This window comes from Athene cunicularia, assembly GCF_003259725.1.
Source record: "Athene cunicularia isolate RWA chromosome 2 unlocalized genomic scaffold, athCun1 chr2_part1, whole genome shotgun sequence".
Taxonomy (NCBI): Eukaryota; Metazoa; Chordata; class Aves; order Strigiformes; family Strigidae; genus Athene; species Athene cunicularia.
Window position 1 is genome coordinate 38,075,906 of NW_020799095.1, and position 16,096 is coordinate 38,092,001.

Sequence of the window (16,096 nt, forward strand, 5' to 3'; positions counted from 1 at the left end):
TATTTCCTATTTCCACTAGGAAGAGATCTCTCTCCCTCCCTCTATAAAAGCTTCAAAGAAGTAGTCCCTTAGTTTAAATGAAGACACCTGAGGAACTCATTTTAACTGCCAAATGTAGCGAGTCCCCAGCTATTACTGGTTCAAGCAATATGCTCTGTACTTACAAATGAGAATATTGCTAGGGCTAGGAATACATTGAAAATGGGACAGTCACGCACCTGTTGCAAAAATCCATATAAACCAACTTTAAAAAAGCTCCTTTCACGCTGAAAACCCCCCAAATACTCACTAGCTCTCCCTGACAACAATAGTATTCTGTTCTATATAGAGTAAAAAACTAAACGCAGCCCCTAGTCCCAAGGACTGACAATCTAAACACACCCCAGGGAAACCCACAGAGGAAATAACAGAGGGACAGTAAAGTTGTTTTATTTATTGTGTTCTTAATTCACATCTTACAGGCTATACAATAGAGTGAATCTCTAGGAGGGTCATGAGTTTTGCACTGGCTACTGCCAACTAGTTTATCTCATTTTAAGCCTTTGGGGGATGAAGGGGAAAAAAAGGAAACTACCTACCACTGGCCATAAGGGTGACAATAGTGGAAGGGAGAGAACTTTTTTTGCTTGCATTTTACTCCCTTCCCTCAGTCTTAATTTCTTTCCTTATTTCCTTAAAACAAAGATTACTCCAACAAACAAGCAGATTAAAATCGGATAACTGAAGCTATTATCACCCACGGCTGTCATCCCTCCCTCTCTGACAGATGTCACTACAGTTTTCAGCTCAATGTGTGAATCTAAGTCCATTCCAGACCTTGGTTGCTGTAAGATGTGCAGCTGAAAACAGTATTTTGGGAGCCAATTTGCAAGGGAATTGGGTCCTGGCATCCTTTGGAAGGGCACAAGCAGCTTCCTCTTCCATCCGCCTCTCTTTAAACCACAGTCACGTCTGTCTGATCTCTGAAACCATCTGAAACCAGTCAGACAGAGTGATACTTCTAAGGAATTATTGTTTTTTTCACAGTAGATAGCATGCAGTGGGCATAAATATTTTCAAAACTTTCCTTAACTTTTTTTTATTCTCCAAAGCTCCTGGGCTTGATGTTTTTCTTTACCTGATTCAGACAGTCATCTGTGCAGTTCCTACAACTGCCTGAGAAGTGTGTGCTGCACACAGCATAGAAAGCAAAGCCATATTCTTTTGTCTGCTTTTTGTGTAATCCCAACTCAAGCTTCCAGTCTTAATTTTTAAAATGTGATTAAAGTGTAAATTACAAAAGATAACACTACTCCCAAGGACAGAAAAATATTAAAATAAGTTTGCAAAGCTAAGAGAGAAGTATCAATCACTAGCAAGAAGCTACCCTAGGATATGAATGAATTGCATGCCATTTAGAGACACAAATAGATGCAACAGAATTAATCAGCAGATGTAAAAGAGAGAGTGTGATGCTGATACAAAATAGAAGAGATGTACAAGAGTGCATGAAACAATAACCATGTGCATCAAATCATCAGCTGGTTTCTGCACAGATGGAAAAAACTCTGAAGAAATCCTACAAGATTTTTTGAAGAGGGTTTCAAGCTGGACATGAATTAAAGACAAATGAATCCAATCTGTGCCTCTCTCTTTCTCGCTTCCTTGCATGTACACGCACACACACAAACCCTACTTTCACAAAGTCACTCCCCCATGCTGGATTTCTGACCTTCACCCTTCCTCTGCCAAGGTAGGGCTGAGCTTTAAATTGAGTCTGGAAGGCCAGAGCGTGGTGGCACAACAGCAGCATAAAAAAAGAGGTTTTTTTCTGTGTTTGCATTTCTGACAGATTCCTCAAAACTCCTAGGAACTAGATTGGGGACTCAGGAGAGAAAGATGTAGAAACAGTCATGCACAGCAAATAGAATTAGGATATATTTTGAAAATAGACTTGCAAGCCAGGACATGCAATAGCCAAATTCACTTTAAGTCTCAACAACGCAAGTTCAAAGGTTTGCATTACTCAAGAATATCCTGTGTTTAGCCAACACCAATAATCTGGCGCATCTCTTCCTTGTCTGGCCAAGGTTTTTTTCCTTTCCCTTCTCAACATACCCAGCACAGATAAATGAAATGTTACAGACACTCATAAACAGAGCAAACGTGAGCAAAACATCAGCCCAGCTTTGAAAGGCAGGCCATATATCTACAGTCATGATGGGTTTAAATTTTGTTTTGTTGTTCTTCCTGCTGTTTGCCAGCAATAAATGGCAATTGTACTCTCCAACCATGTTCAGCTGGGCTCTATGCCATTTTTTGCTGTTTTTGATGGCAGGATTCTCAAAGACATATATTAAACTCTCTGTCCCATGCCATAACTCACTGGGGCTGCACTCTTGTTTCCAAGGAGGCCCTGTAAGAAGAGGGGAAGTATATTTTTAAGAAAGGCAGCAGTCTTCTCCATTAGTAATATTAAACTTTCCAATGGAATTTCAGTAGCATTAACAAATTATTTTGATAAAATCTAGCAGGCTTTGCAGATGTTTTGTTTTAGGGTTTCAACAGAGAAAAAAGTGCAAGCTTTACACCCACTCCTCAGTGTTGTAAGTTCCCTTACAGTCTGTCCTGTGACCATTCTTAAATGCACTAACGTTACAGAGTTAATCTCATAATGATAATGCGTCCACAAACAAATTACTGCAGTAATATAGCTAGCTCAATTAACTTTTGACTCTATTCACTATGCAGAACTAAAGGTCATTTTCTATTAAAATATCTCCCTCCCACTTCCTTATCGTCCTTTGCAACTTATGGGAGTTAATATTAGAAATCCTGTCTACGCTATGTCAGGAAGAAGACAAGATGATGAAGCCAGAAAAAGACCTTATTCTTTACTAACATAACACAGACATGGCCCAAAGAGAACATCTGCCTTCTTTCATGAACACATCTAATTATGGCAAATTGTTAACACCTTGAAGAGGAGTTTCATAGAAGGGTAAACTTTAACATATGCCATCCTCACACGTAAAACATCACGACTTCATACTTTTCCAAACATATGCCCTTTTTCCTACAACAGTTTATCACAGGCCTAATTCTGAAAAGGACTTCAACATGTTTTCCATTCCTGTGGATGCATTTTTTAGTGCTTGCAATTATTTGCCTGTCCAAATAATTCCATAGAAACATCAAACTATGCAATCTGGGAATGCAGTCAGGAGATGAGACAGCAAGGCCTGCAAAACTGCAAATGCAATTATTTCCTCACAACTACAAGCCACTACAATTTAGATCTTTTGCAAAATCATGCCTTTAGTTTACTTGGGCACCGAAAGCCGCCTGTCCACCTTGCAGCTCCTCCTACTCTTCCCCTTGAGATCCCACAATAAAGTCACAGTGAATAATTTGACACCGTTATTGCCATGGCAACAGCCTGATGTCATGCATAGACAGAATTATGATTGACATTCCTGCAGTATCCAACAAAAGGAGGAATGAGGGGAAGAGGGAGAAAACCAGACACAGCTCCAATACTAATAGGGGAAACAGAGTATCACTGACACTGTAAATATTGCTTTATTCATAAATCTGCCTTTTCCCATTTTTCACCATGTCAACATTCCTGTGAAGGGCTCACATCAGACCCCAAAACACACACTCGGTGCAGAGGGAGCTTCCTCACACGTGCCCGGATTTGGCCAGAGCACAGCAGGTGCCCTTCTGACAGTGCTCTCCTCGGGGAGAGGACTCCATGATACAGCACGGAAGATTTCTGCAACAGAGGTTAGTCTTAAGAATGTACCTTTTAAATGTCACAGGTATGGCCTAAAATAACACAAGACATTAAACTGAGTGTTTTTTCCCTCTGAGGATAGTCTTCAGGTGTTCAGCTGGGCTGTAAATCTTTTCTCTTTTTTTCCTGATGATTGTAAGTGCTCACAGAAAGACACACGTAAACCATTAGGAATAGGATAAAATAACATCTGTTAAATATTTTTTAAACTCAGTGTCTGCAGTGGTTCTTATAAGGGTCTACAGACAATACCAAGACAAGGATGGAAACAGCCTTTTATTCTAAATTTCATATGTACATGGAAAGCCATTTTACACAGTTTTGTAAATTCTGCGTAAAAGAGCTATTGTCATCCAATGTCACTGTGCTTACACTAATAACAACTTTTAAACATGGAGTACATTATTAACAACAAAAACTGTTAATAAACAGGCATAAAATACACAGATATGTGTGCTGATATTTCACATATATTCTAGAAACAAGTTGGCGCAAAAATAAAATGTGCCAGTAAAAAAAAAAAATAGGCTTTTTTTTTTTTAAATCACGCAATACATGATTTTCTTTCTTGCTTTCTTGTTTTCTCTCTTTCCTTTTTGTACACGATAGGCTGCGATCCATTCTCAAGCCTTTTTCACATCAGGATTTGCAGGCACTTCAGCAACCCAGCTATATTTTTTTTTACAATACATGAAGTTCAGATCAACAAATATAAAAACAGCTGCTGCAAAAGAAATTCTCATATCCCATATGCACATTCAAATATTACTCACTGCTAGAGCAACCTTTTTTGCTTTAGTTATTTTTGGATACTGACATGTTTTCAGGATGATGTGTAACAGTTTGTCTCCACTTTTCTCTCATTCATATACTTAAAGGTTTATTTTTAATGTAGCATCACGATGTAACAATACAGTATACGGAAGCACAATGCAATTGTCCACAAAGGTTCACAAATCATAAAAGGAAGAATTTGTTTTCTTTTCAGCTTTTTGATCCAAAGAAAAACTTTGATTTCTTCTGCTCTTGCTTCAAGCAATCTCCAAAATCTGCCCAAAGACAACTGTGTATCAGATGACCAAAGGATGATACCCTCCCTAGTTCTCTTTCTAGACACAGGTGCCATACGACCAATTCATTCAGAAGTAAAGCAAAGCAGAACTCAGTTGTATATTTGTTCATAAAATAGTAAAATATACTTATCAAGGGCTTGGCTGTGACTGTATAAATAGTCTCTCTCCAGTTATTTCATTTGTAATGGACTGTGTATTAAGATTATAAGGCAATTGTAACAGGATTCTCAGGATAACTGAAAGCTTAATATTGTTTTCCTCATGAGTCAGGATAAAGGCTTTTTTAATAAGCTCAGAGTGGGGAGAGAGAGAGAAAAAGAGTGCATATGTGCATAATAGGAGAAGGATAGTTTTTCAGCATATAGACACTTAAATATTGATCAACAGACTCGTAATGACTCCGCCATAAAACATCTTAGAACTGCAACTGCGATCCAGACTGGAGCTAAGCCTTATCCACTCAAGAGTGATATGTAACCTTCCTCCTGACCCAAGAGAAATAAAAAAAGAATTGTCAATGCTTCTTTCAACTTCAAATTCATTAATTTTATGCCACAAAACTGCATGTTGGTGTAATAAGTCACTGCAAAGTAAAACACATTACAACAAATCCTAGTAATAAGCCATTGACAACTACTGGACTGGGCTACGGGACACGATACACAGGGGCGGCGTTGCTCACTTCCGCTATGATTGTCAAATGGTGGAACATCCTTCCATGAATTCAACACTTGAGACAGAATGGCAAAGACATAAGGCCTACCAACGCTTTGCCCATAGTTTTAAAGGCACTGAAACAGACAATGGATATATTCCTTAGTACCATTAGTTTGGAAAGTTTTCAAAATATAAGTCTTTATACGAAAATGTTCCTTATTGCATGATAAGTTGATCTTCATTTTCTTCACCTCAAGAATAAAATGGTCTTCCCTTTTCTGGTGTTTGCAATCTGTTCAGCCTTGCTACCTGAGATGGTGAAGGTGGTACATCTTGCCTGAAAGGACCTTTAGGAGGGGTATAATTAGGGTCCTGAATTTTCTTATATGAGTCATAGTTGCTAGGTCCTTCAGAAGAAGTTTTTTTTTTCAGTTGTTGTTCTTTCCGCCTCTGCTCTTGACGAAGCAGTTCTTGTGTTTCTAGCATTACCCTGGCATTGAAGCCATGTCCTCCCATATAGCCATTCCTCGATCCCTGGTAGCTGGAATATCTGGGATTTTCCTTTGCAGTCTGGAACCCTTCTCCAGGGGAATAGCTCTGCTCCCAGGAGTCTTGAGATACAGAACTGGCATTTTTTCTGCTTTGCCTGGAAAGAAAAATGGAAGAGGATTTTAAGACAAATGTTCTCGTTCCCCTTATGCTGTTATTGACAATCTCTGGAAAGAATGGTGCTTCTTCAATGCCATCAGGTTTCCCCCAGCTATAGCATTCTCCAGAAGTCATGTTTGCTTCTGCCCTAAAGAGGCATCTTGCCTCTTTTGTTGGAAGAATAGTTCCTATAGAGTTGAACTATACTTCTAGGGTTCTCCAGGAGGAATATGCTGTGAAAGCCCATCCAGTGTTACAACCACCATCCTGTTCTCAAGAAAAAAGTGCTTCAGTTCATTTGCAGACTAGGAAAGTCCATACACATTGTTGTGCTTCCTAAGAAACCAGATAACAGCCAGCACTTGCAAAGTCACTCATGAAAGATCTGAATCTAGATTCACACGATTAAAAATGCAACAGGCAGATCTTTAAAACATTTGCTCTAACACTGCACAAGTCAGGAGATAAAGCTCATTATTGGTAGGTAGTTGCACAGATGAGAGTTCCTTCCTCCCATTCCAGAAGTAAGAAATTTTGTGCTATCAGGACTGTTACTCAGTTTGCTATAGCTTTCATAGAAGAAAAGGCAGAGATAACCTTTTTTGCTCATTTTTTGGCTCCAGGGGGTAGATAAATAAATCAAATACATGTAGGAATTAGAAATTCTTATCTCTTTTCACAATAAATCATCACATTATTTTGAAGACAGATTATGGTTTTGAAATTGCTTTAATTTACTATCAAGCTGCTAGATGCTTTTATGAATTTAAAATAAGATTGGTGATGATAAAGTAAAACAATTTTGTGCTGCAGCAAAAGAGATACCCACTTTGAGATTGAAATTAGTGTATGAGAATCAGGCAGTAGAACAAAATATATTGTGACATTAATCAATAAGAAAATAATTTAGTTGTTTATATATGGTTTGGTTTTTCATGTCAACACACAGGACTCAATGTGGCCTCATCCAACAGTGTCTGACAGCAGACCCAGAGAATTTTTCTACCATTAGTAAAAGTAAAAAGTCACCTAATGTTTTTCCAATCTTCCTTTCACACACATAATTTCAAAATGACCCTATCCACCTTATTTTATAACAGATTTTTGAGACCTCTGGATGAAAATTGTTATTCAGGGCGAATGTAAATTATTACAACATAAATTACAACATAATGTAAATTCTTATGCAAATTTTTATAGCTGTTCTTGATATTCACATATGCAACTTTGCCAAAGAAATGATGTTTCTGAGCCATGTTTTATCACTCCCTGGAACGAGAGCAAATTGAACGAACCTCTGTAGGCTACGAAACTGTCAGGTTTCTGATCTAGAGCAAGATAAATTTTAAGTACTACAAAATTAACTTGGAGTTAAACATTGCTTTTACAGTTTCACATGGGACAAGAGGATGACTAGTTGAACTAATTTAATTTACTGACTGTTTTCTGGTACTTATTCAAAATTAGTTGGCCCACATTCCTGGTCTTTCTGGGAAGATCCTTTAAAATTGACTCGAGTTTGTTTGTCTTCAGTACTAATGATTTGAATATACAACGGGAAAAAAGCAGTCTCCTAAAGACTATGCAAGATGAAAAGCAACAAAGCTCAAGAATGAAGCCAGTGCACAAACTTTAATCATTACAAAGCCACAGTTACATTAAGCTTGGGACCTAAGTTTCAGAGTAACAGTAAGATTTCTTTAAAGATCAGTCACAGAGTTATGAACAGTTTGTAAAGCTGGAGAACTGGATGTCCCAGCTTGTTATAGGAGTATTGTGGTATTTACAGTGCTCATCTTCAGCCCAAGGTCCTGAAATTCTGTCTGCTCTCAGCACAGCTCAAATACCCAGAGTGCTCAAGAAGTCATTAAATTATTAATTACTCCGTAACATGAATTGCTAGTTTGCTAGTAATTTCTCATGTTGAAAACCACGTTGAGTGAAGTTCTGTCACTCTTTTCAAAACAATCCTTTCTATGACCCAAAGCATTATTTTCCAGATTTCTTGTAGATTAATTTTCTCCTTACAATTATTAATTGTTGCCACTGGAATTGCACTGTGACTGACTTCTAACTTTTAAATGCTACTAATGGTTGAGAAGGACAGTGAAGCAAGTTTTAAGAATCCCCTGAACTTAAAAGTGACACTACCATCCATGCTCTTCTACTCAATCTGTGCATTGCTGGGGCTAGCAAAACTGAAAGAGAATTTCTCAGGAAAAACAATATGTCATTAATACTGTGGTCACTTCAGAAGCAAGGTAGAGTTAATAAGTAAAGGGAACATTAAGGTTTTCAAAACGATGAATTGACAAACTAAAAAGCCACACTAACTTTACATTTTCCTTTCCTACCTTCCAAAATGAACAGAAAAATTCTACACTGAAAAGCATTATAGCATGTGAAAATCTGACTGGTGTTTTATTTTAAAGTTGTTGGTAGGATGAGAGTTCCTGATTAGATAACTTTGATTATGAAGCTTCTGTTTCAAAAAAAAGGAGTTATGATACACTTGGTAAAACACATCATATTTCTTTTTTTTTTCTACACCACTTCCACACAAGGCACAAAAAAGAACCCAACCTTGTGGAAGGGAATTTGACACCAGCCTCCAATGTAAAGGATTCTTCATTCAACCACTGCCACTGATATTTCAAAATGCAAAGACTATTTGCATAATGTTTAACTATAATAGCTGATTTAAAATATAAGTTGGGTAAACTTTTAATACTTTTAAAAGTTAAATATCAAATAAAAGACATTTTGCTCAAACAGCCCATTTAAAAAAATCTAAGATTTTTTTAAAAATACAGATTTTTTAGCTGAAAAGTGTATTAACTTTCAGCATTCCATTGCTAATGACCCAGTGACTTATGTATATATTTGACATTTGAAGGTCCTGATATTTAGACAGAGTTTCTCAGTTCTATATTATTTTGTTTGAGGTCTGGAGATTATTTTTTTTTCCTTTTAATTTTTCCTCTGCATTAACATCACAAAGATCGAATTTCTAACCAGTAAGGAATTAGGCCACTGACATGTCAGAAGGGGACAACCCATGTCATGCTCAGGAGACCTCTGTAATTGCAGAAAATCATACTGAATGGTGTCCCACAAAAAATAGCTTTGTTTTAATGTCTCAATTCTGTTGGGTGCTGAGTGTCATCAAATCCCACTGAAATCAAGCAAGAAGTAATTCTCCTAAAAGCAACACCTACCACGTGTTCTCACTTAAGAAATTTTACGTCTCTTCCATGCTGAATACATTCTACCTTATATCAATGCTAAACAAAAGTGTCTGCACTAAGTACAACATTTTCCTCCCACAAATGAAATTAGCTCCAGGCTCATACGCACTGAATAGCTTCAGACAGTTGCCGTACCTGGGTAATGAGCTGTACTGCCGCTGAGCTTGTTGGAAACTCTCTCTTTCTTCTTGCCGCTGCCGCTGCATTTGAACCTCTACTGATACTGAGTGTCTGCCACTCTGTGAGTATGTCTTGGTACTTGGCTATAAAATGAAAACAGAAATGTCTTAAACAAAGCAGAAAAATGCCCACAAAAGAGCTACCATTTAAATTGTTATTGCATACATACAGTTATGTTTGTTTCAACACGTGATTTAAGTAGGTCTTTCATAATAATTAGGTTAAATTCTGACCCATAACAGTGGCCTGTGTGCTACAGATTCTGTTTCTGACCTACCATTTCTGAGATGTATCAGGAAGATATTGGTGCAGAATGCGTTATGCTTTTGTAGTAACACTGAAATTTGAATTAAGTCAGTGGAACAGATCTTCAGACACTGTAAGTTAGCCTAGCTGTGGTAATGCTAAGTTTTACACCACACTGAGGATCTGAGAGAGGAAGGAGCACAACAGCTCTTTCAAACCTCACCAATATGCTCAAGGGATGCTCTCCCTTAGTGTAACCATCCTATTTGTTGTTGGCCCAGACACGCACTGAGATGGGGAAACATTTTCTGGTTCAGTATGATCAAGTAGACAAAATTAGCATTCTCCTGTGGACAATGGGGAATCCCATATCTCTGAGAAGGATTTTAGATAACATCTTAATGAGGTGACAATTTGAAACTTTGAGGCCAATACTAGGAGCAAGTGAAAATGGATGGCCTTTCTGGGAATACAGAGCATTACCGGTTGAGATCTGGCAGAAAGGCTGGATTCAAATTTTGGATTATGAAAAAGTTTACTTTTGTAGAGATATCCCTTTTCATTTTATATTACTACTTTATTCAGATTTTGTGATTTCAAGCTGCAAAATAGGGTGCCACAAAAATCAAAGAGTATTATGGGTTTTTCTTGTTTTATTATTAAAGTTTCATCTAACAAAGAAACAGAGCATCATTTTATTGGCTTTAAATTTCCAGTTCTATTCAAAATACTTAAGTCTACTCACTGGAAGGTTAGGGAGCATAAGCACTTGTCTGAGTCTGGAAATGAAACAACTTGTCTCAGACTTGCTTTTGTTAAAGCACTTTTTTCCTTTTTATCTGTGCCTTCCTTCAAAACAAACATCTCTTGTTTTTTGCCATTATAATTTCTGCAGCAGAAAGATATAATGGCTTATAAATATCTACAAGATAAAAGGCTTCTGAAAAGCTTCGTACACTGAAGACAAGTCTTAGAAACTATAAAGTTGTCATTTGTGACATAAACTTCTCCTTTGTCTTACTATACAGCCAAGTACCTGCAGGTAGCCAGAACACAACAAATTTGAAACAGGTGTACAACTTTTAGAAACTTGATTTCCAATAACAATACACTTCAGACAGAGCATCAGCCTCGGCTCAGAATTTAACAGATAAAATTTGGTGAACAACTGCTTTTCCCAGAGAAGATTATGAGAAGATTACAAGATTTATGAGAAGGTTATTGTGCAAAGAATGCGAAAGCATAGACTATGAGTAGTGGAGAACTTATTTCAGAGAATACTTAATGCCAGACTGATGTCTATTTCAGAATAGATTTACTCTGTAAAACCTCAGTAAAACAGTATTTCTAATGAAAAATACTTTAGGAATGGTATGATGAAGCAACAAGTTGAGAAAACAGAATTGTGTGTCAGCCTTGTGGGAAATTTTCTTAGAGGTGAATAAGCTGTACATATGTATGGCCAAACCAACAACCCCCATGGAGATTTCCTACTATATTAAATAAGGGCAACACATACAGAGCAGAGTTTCAGTTACTGCATATGTCAACATTTCTAACTTTCTTGACTTTATTGAGAGTCTTCTGACATTTGGTATTTTATTGAAGGGCTCAGCTTATGGAAGTGAGTGATTACCTGAAAATCACAAGATTTATTTGTGAATTCTCTCCAGTGTGGTTATAAGCAGCTTACAGAGAACCAGAGGGAAACTCAGAAGTTCCCATCTCAACTTCTCCATAAGGAATAAAAACATTTAAACTAAGATTTTAGAGTCGATCTCCTCATTTCATGGGTTCCACTTTAACAACGTTGGAAAGCTTCCAGCTACATTATGTCATATGTGAGAAAGTAGTTATCACAGATAAGACATAAAATCAGAATTGTTTCTCCTTATTTGAAAACACGGTTTCACTTTTTTTCAGTTCACTGTAAATATAACAGATTAAAGAATTTTACAGTTCAGGGAATGGTTAAATTACCAAACAGGTGGAGCTAGAATGAGCTGCTGCTCAATTTAGGTTTATACAAGATATTAAAATGCATCATCTAGAAAGCATGAATGCAAGTACATGCACACACATGTGCAGAGAGCTGAAGTTACCACAGAAGCCTTTACTAAAGTGACAGAGGCTTTGAAAGCCCTAATGGACTACAAATGGACTACAAATGGACTAAGAACAAAACGTAGATTCAGAGATTTTTTTTTTTTTTTATAATGCACACAGGATCCAATGGGGAAATAGGGGCAAGAACTATCACGCCTGTCTGCCCACTGTAACACATGCCCAGAGTGACTGGATCTGAGGAGTTAGGTCTGGATTCTCAGCAGTTCACAAAGAATTTAATCTAATGGACAGCATTTATAATTTGATGGGTCTAAAGGCAAACATCTAAAATCCATTACCTGATTTTCTGAAGGCATGAGTACCCGTATGCCCTGTTAAACTAAGTGGATTTGCAATATTTAACTAATTTGAAAAGAATACTTATTTAGAGTCGTGTCTGCATGTTGTTCACGTCTACAATAAGCTGTTCATATAACTGAATCTGCTACTTGATTTCAAGCATCCAAAAATAGGCAATGAGACATAAAAATACTTCTATATGCAGTCACATATTCCATAACATATATACACACAGACAGCTACATTCCTCCATCTTATTAATAAAAAGGCCTTTCTTTCAAATCTTTTAATTAAAAGCCTCAGTGACACCATAATGAATGACACTGATATATGGGCACGATGAAATAAAGACTTAACATAAACCTTTTTGGATCCTTAACTTGTTCAGAAAAATGCAAATCTCCATACAGTAATTTATCTTTCAATATGCTTTTGATTATAAACCAAAAATATTTATATCATAAGTAACCTTAGTCTTCAAAAGCTAATTGGTAATTTTGTCTCAATTCCCAAAGTATACTTTCATACATATATTTTTATATAAAATATATACACAAACACACATCTATATACATGCATACCCCATTTCTGTCAACACAAAATGGAGATTAAAAAAAAAAAAAAGTGGAACTATTTTCACATCTTTCAACAGCAACAACAAACATGTAAGGAATGCACATAACACAGTAATTTTAACCCTGATATCAACACAAGGCTAAGTACAATTATAACAACCTGAAATCATCCAACAAACCTAGCAAGAGCCTAGGTCTTCACAGTACAGATTGATAAGAACTCTGGCCTCGTTTGCAATGAGATGTATGACAAGCACTGACCTTTTAAATCAAGATGCGGTCAAGGCCACAATAACAACCAAGGCTGCATTATACAAATAAATGTATGTTCATGTCTTCCACAATACATTTAAGTGGCAATGATAGTTATTGCATTCAGCATTGTTAAACAGTACTCAGCATGTAAAATTGTGCTTTAAGATACATGAAATTACACAGCTCTCTTCTCAAAGAGGCATTAATTTAAAACCAGGGCTGCAAAGTCAAAAGTTTCTACGGATTTCTCACTTTATGCAAGCAACATTTTTTCATTTCACAGAGAATGTATCCCCACGGCTCACGTTGCACTGACCACTCTCAGCAGTAAAGGGCAGCATATTTTAGGGATAAAGGTCTCTCCTCTCTTTTCTAGCTAAACCACTGGCTGCCCACAGTTTCTTTCCCTGCAGAATGGCATTTCAGCCCACAGAGGGTAGCTCTGCATGGTGGCAGTGTGAATTCTGCTGGACTGGCACAGATCAAAGTTGCCACAGAATTATGGATCACTGGGGTGATCTGGGGCCCTGGGCTTTCAGGGAGATCCAACCAGTTCAGGTGACCAGAGATCCAGCAATTGAGATGACACACGTTTCTGACAGTTTACTGCCATAGTGAGAAGCTTGGAGAAATGCTTGCTCAGACTCATGGTATTCCTTTGTATTGATAAAGAAACAGTATTTTCCCTTAGTATTTTCCCAGTTATTAAAAATGGCCATTATTTAATATTAAAATGAGTGTGCTAATTATTTTCCAGATTAAGCTCTGTGTTTAACTAAGAAGTTTCAGGTCCACCTGGGAAGTTTGTAGACACAAGGTCTCCCAAAAGTCCATGGTACTTACAGTCCATCATTAATTAGAAATAAATAAGATTAAAAGACCTTGCCTGCTTTATGTGTAAATGTGCTTGGCACAGATGACAGACAATCCAGTAACTGTGTATATCAAAACTCAGAATGATAGAAGACATTCAATGATTCTGGGAGATATCCTTGAAAACTATTTTTACTTCCATCTTTTTGTTTATGTTGCTATGGTGAATAGAACATATAGCAATACTCCTCTTAAAAATTGCCAACAGGTGTGTGTATTAATTCAAACACCATATAATAATAAAATCCCATCCCTTTGTGCATCTTTCTATGGTGTATATATAGAAAGTTGAACGGCATGGTATGGGACAAAGATTTCTATTATATGTATAGCAGCAGCAGAAAGAAAATACAGTATAGTAGAAACAAACCACTTAGAGAGCCCTGAAATTCTGCATGGGGTATTTACAGGCACTGCATGCCTATGAGCTATAAATATGTTTGTTTACAAACTGAAATGATTTCATTTATTTTAAAAAATTTTGATCTTCATTTTCTGTTTCACATAAATCAGTAGATTGAAACTAGTAGGGGAAAAAAGTTTAAAATGTAGAGTTTTCAAGTCAGAGCCTAAATCTTGGCAAGAAATTGCTGGTATTTCATTAAATCCTTCTCAGGTTTGACACAGAATGGATATTAAATACGCAGCTGAAGAGAAAGTACCTGTGGAGAGGCTACCCTGCACAATTTTGGTTTCCTCTCTGAAATAGATTGGGGTAGGAGACACAGCAATTAGGCTTCTAAGGTATTCTTTGTCTACTGCAATGCTCCATTAGATATTGCCTAATATCTTAAATAAAATATCCTGAAAGAGACTCCTGAAATGGATTCATAGTAAAAAGAATTAATATACTACCTTTCTTTCTCATTAATGTGTTGAGTAATTCTACACAATTTATAGACTGATATAAACTTTATAAAGTTTGTTTTGAATATAGTCTGTTATTCATTTTTCCAGGTAAAATTAATATTACAATCAAAGTTACAGCAACAAAAATCAGGCTTTCATTTTTTTAAAAATAATTTTAGATTATTTAGAATTCATTATGGCTTTGAATAGGTCAAGGACCTGAATACAGGGATAGGAAATAAGTACCATAAACAGAAAAAAAAGAATTTTTTTTTCTTTAAATCTGCCTTAGAGACAAGATCTATACACCAACAAACAGCAGGAAAAAAAGCATGGTCCCTAAATTCTCCGAACTTTTATCTATCAGGCCATGCCTAAGTATGTTATTAGGACTTCTGGAGTCTTTCTTCTGTGAAAACCATGCAATTATTTACCTTTCACAAATTTGTGCACCTAATTAAAGCTATACTCAGGCAAGTCAGGTGGTGTATTTATTTTGACCCAGTTAGCTGTTATCTTTTTATTTGACTCCTAAATATTTAAATATATATTAGAGTTTGCTCAGCTGCTCTCTTGATGACAATTTTCTCCCACCATCCAAATAGATGTGAGATGACTAGAGATGAATGTATTTGTGAATGGAATTAGCCACTTTCCATTTTTAACACTGATATTTTTCCTAAAGATCAAGAAAGAAACCACCAACTTTTATCCCTCCTGCATCTTTGTGGGATTTTTTGATGGTTGGTGTGCTTCTACAAGCAGGACTGGCAAGCACTTTAGTGTTTTCAATGGATTTAATATGCTCTTTTTTTTAATTGGATTGTTCGTTCCCATGACATTTAGGGCTATAATGCTGTGGTTTTGTTATTGAAGGTGGGGATCTGTTAATTAAGATGTGACTAGGAAAAAACACAAGATATGGAACAAATTACAACCAAAATCCCCCAAACCCCATGACTGGTGCAAGGAAGGATAAACCTCAGCAGACCAAATACTACCCAGAAAAGAACAAAATCCAGAGGCTCAACTTTGGTACTGAACAGAAAAATCATCCCCAAAAGAATCCTGCACTGGTATAAAAATGTCATAACAACATCAAGGGCCTTAAATATTAGCAGACATACTGTGATTCCACGCAATTCTACATGCCCAGATACACGTTTCTACAAACTCTGACTGGAATTAACAACAGCAGGATTAAAATAAATTAATCTTTTGTTTTGTTTTGTTTTCCCTGTGTACATCAGGCATGCAGTATTGCCCTTGAAACCCTCTTGTACCTTGTTTTTTGAAACATGAAAAATA

The 16,096-nt window shown here is 36.7% G+C and overlaps 1 protein-coding gene across 1 annotated transcript in view; it reads right to left on the reverse strand.

The window, feature by feature from the left end:
* Positions 1–4,041: 4,041 nt before the first annotated feature.
* The window catches only part of PARD3 (par-3 family cell polarity regulator), a 411,749-nt gene continuing 399,694 nt past the window's right edge, over positions 4,042–16,096 (reverse strand). Inside the window, exons 25-26 of the mRNA XM_026843423.1 lie at positions 9,540–9,667; positions 4,042–6,154 (exon numbers count right to left, since the gene is read on the reverse strand). Coding sequence (XP_026699224.1) covers positions 5,761–6,154; positions 9,540–9,667 — 522 coding nt within the window. The 3' untranslated portion in view covers positions 4,042–5,760. The remainder of the gene's footprint in view (positions 6,155–9,539; positions 9,668–16,096) is intronic.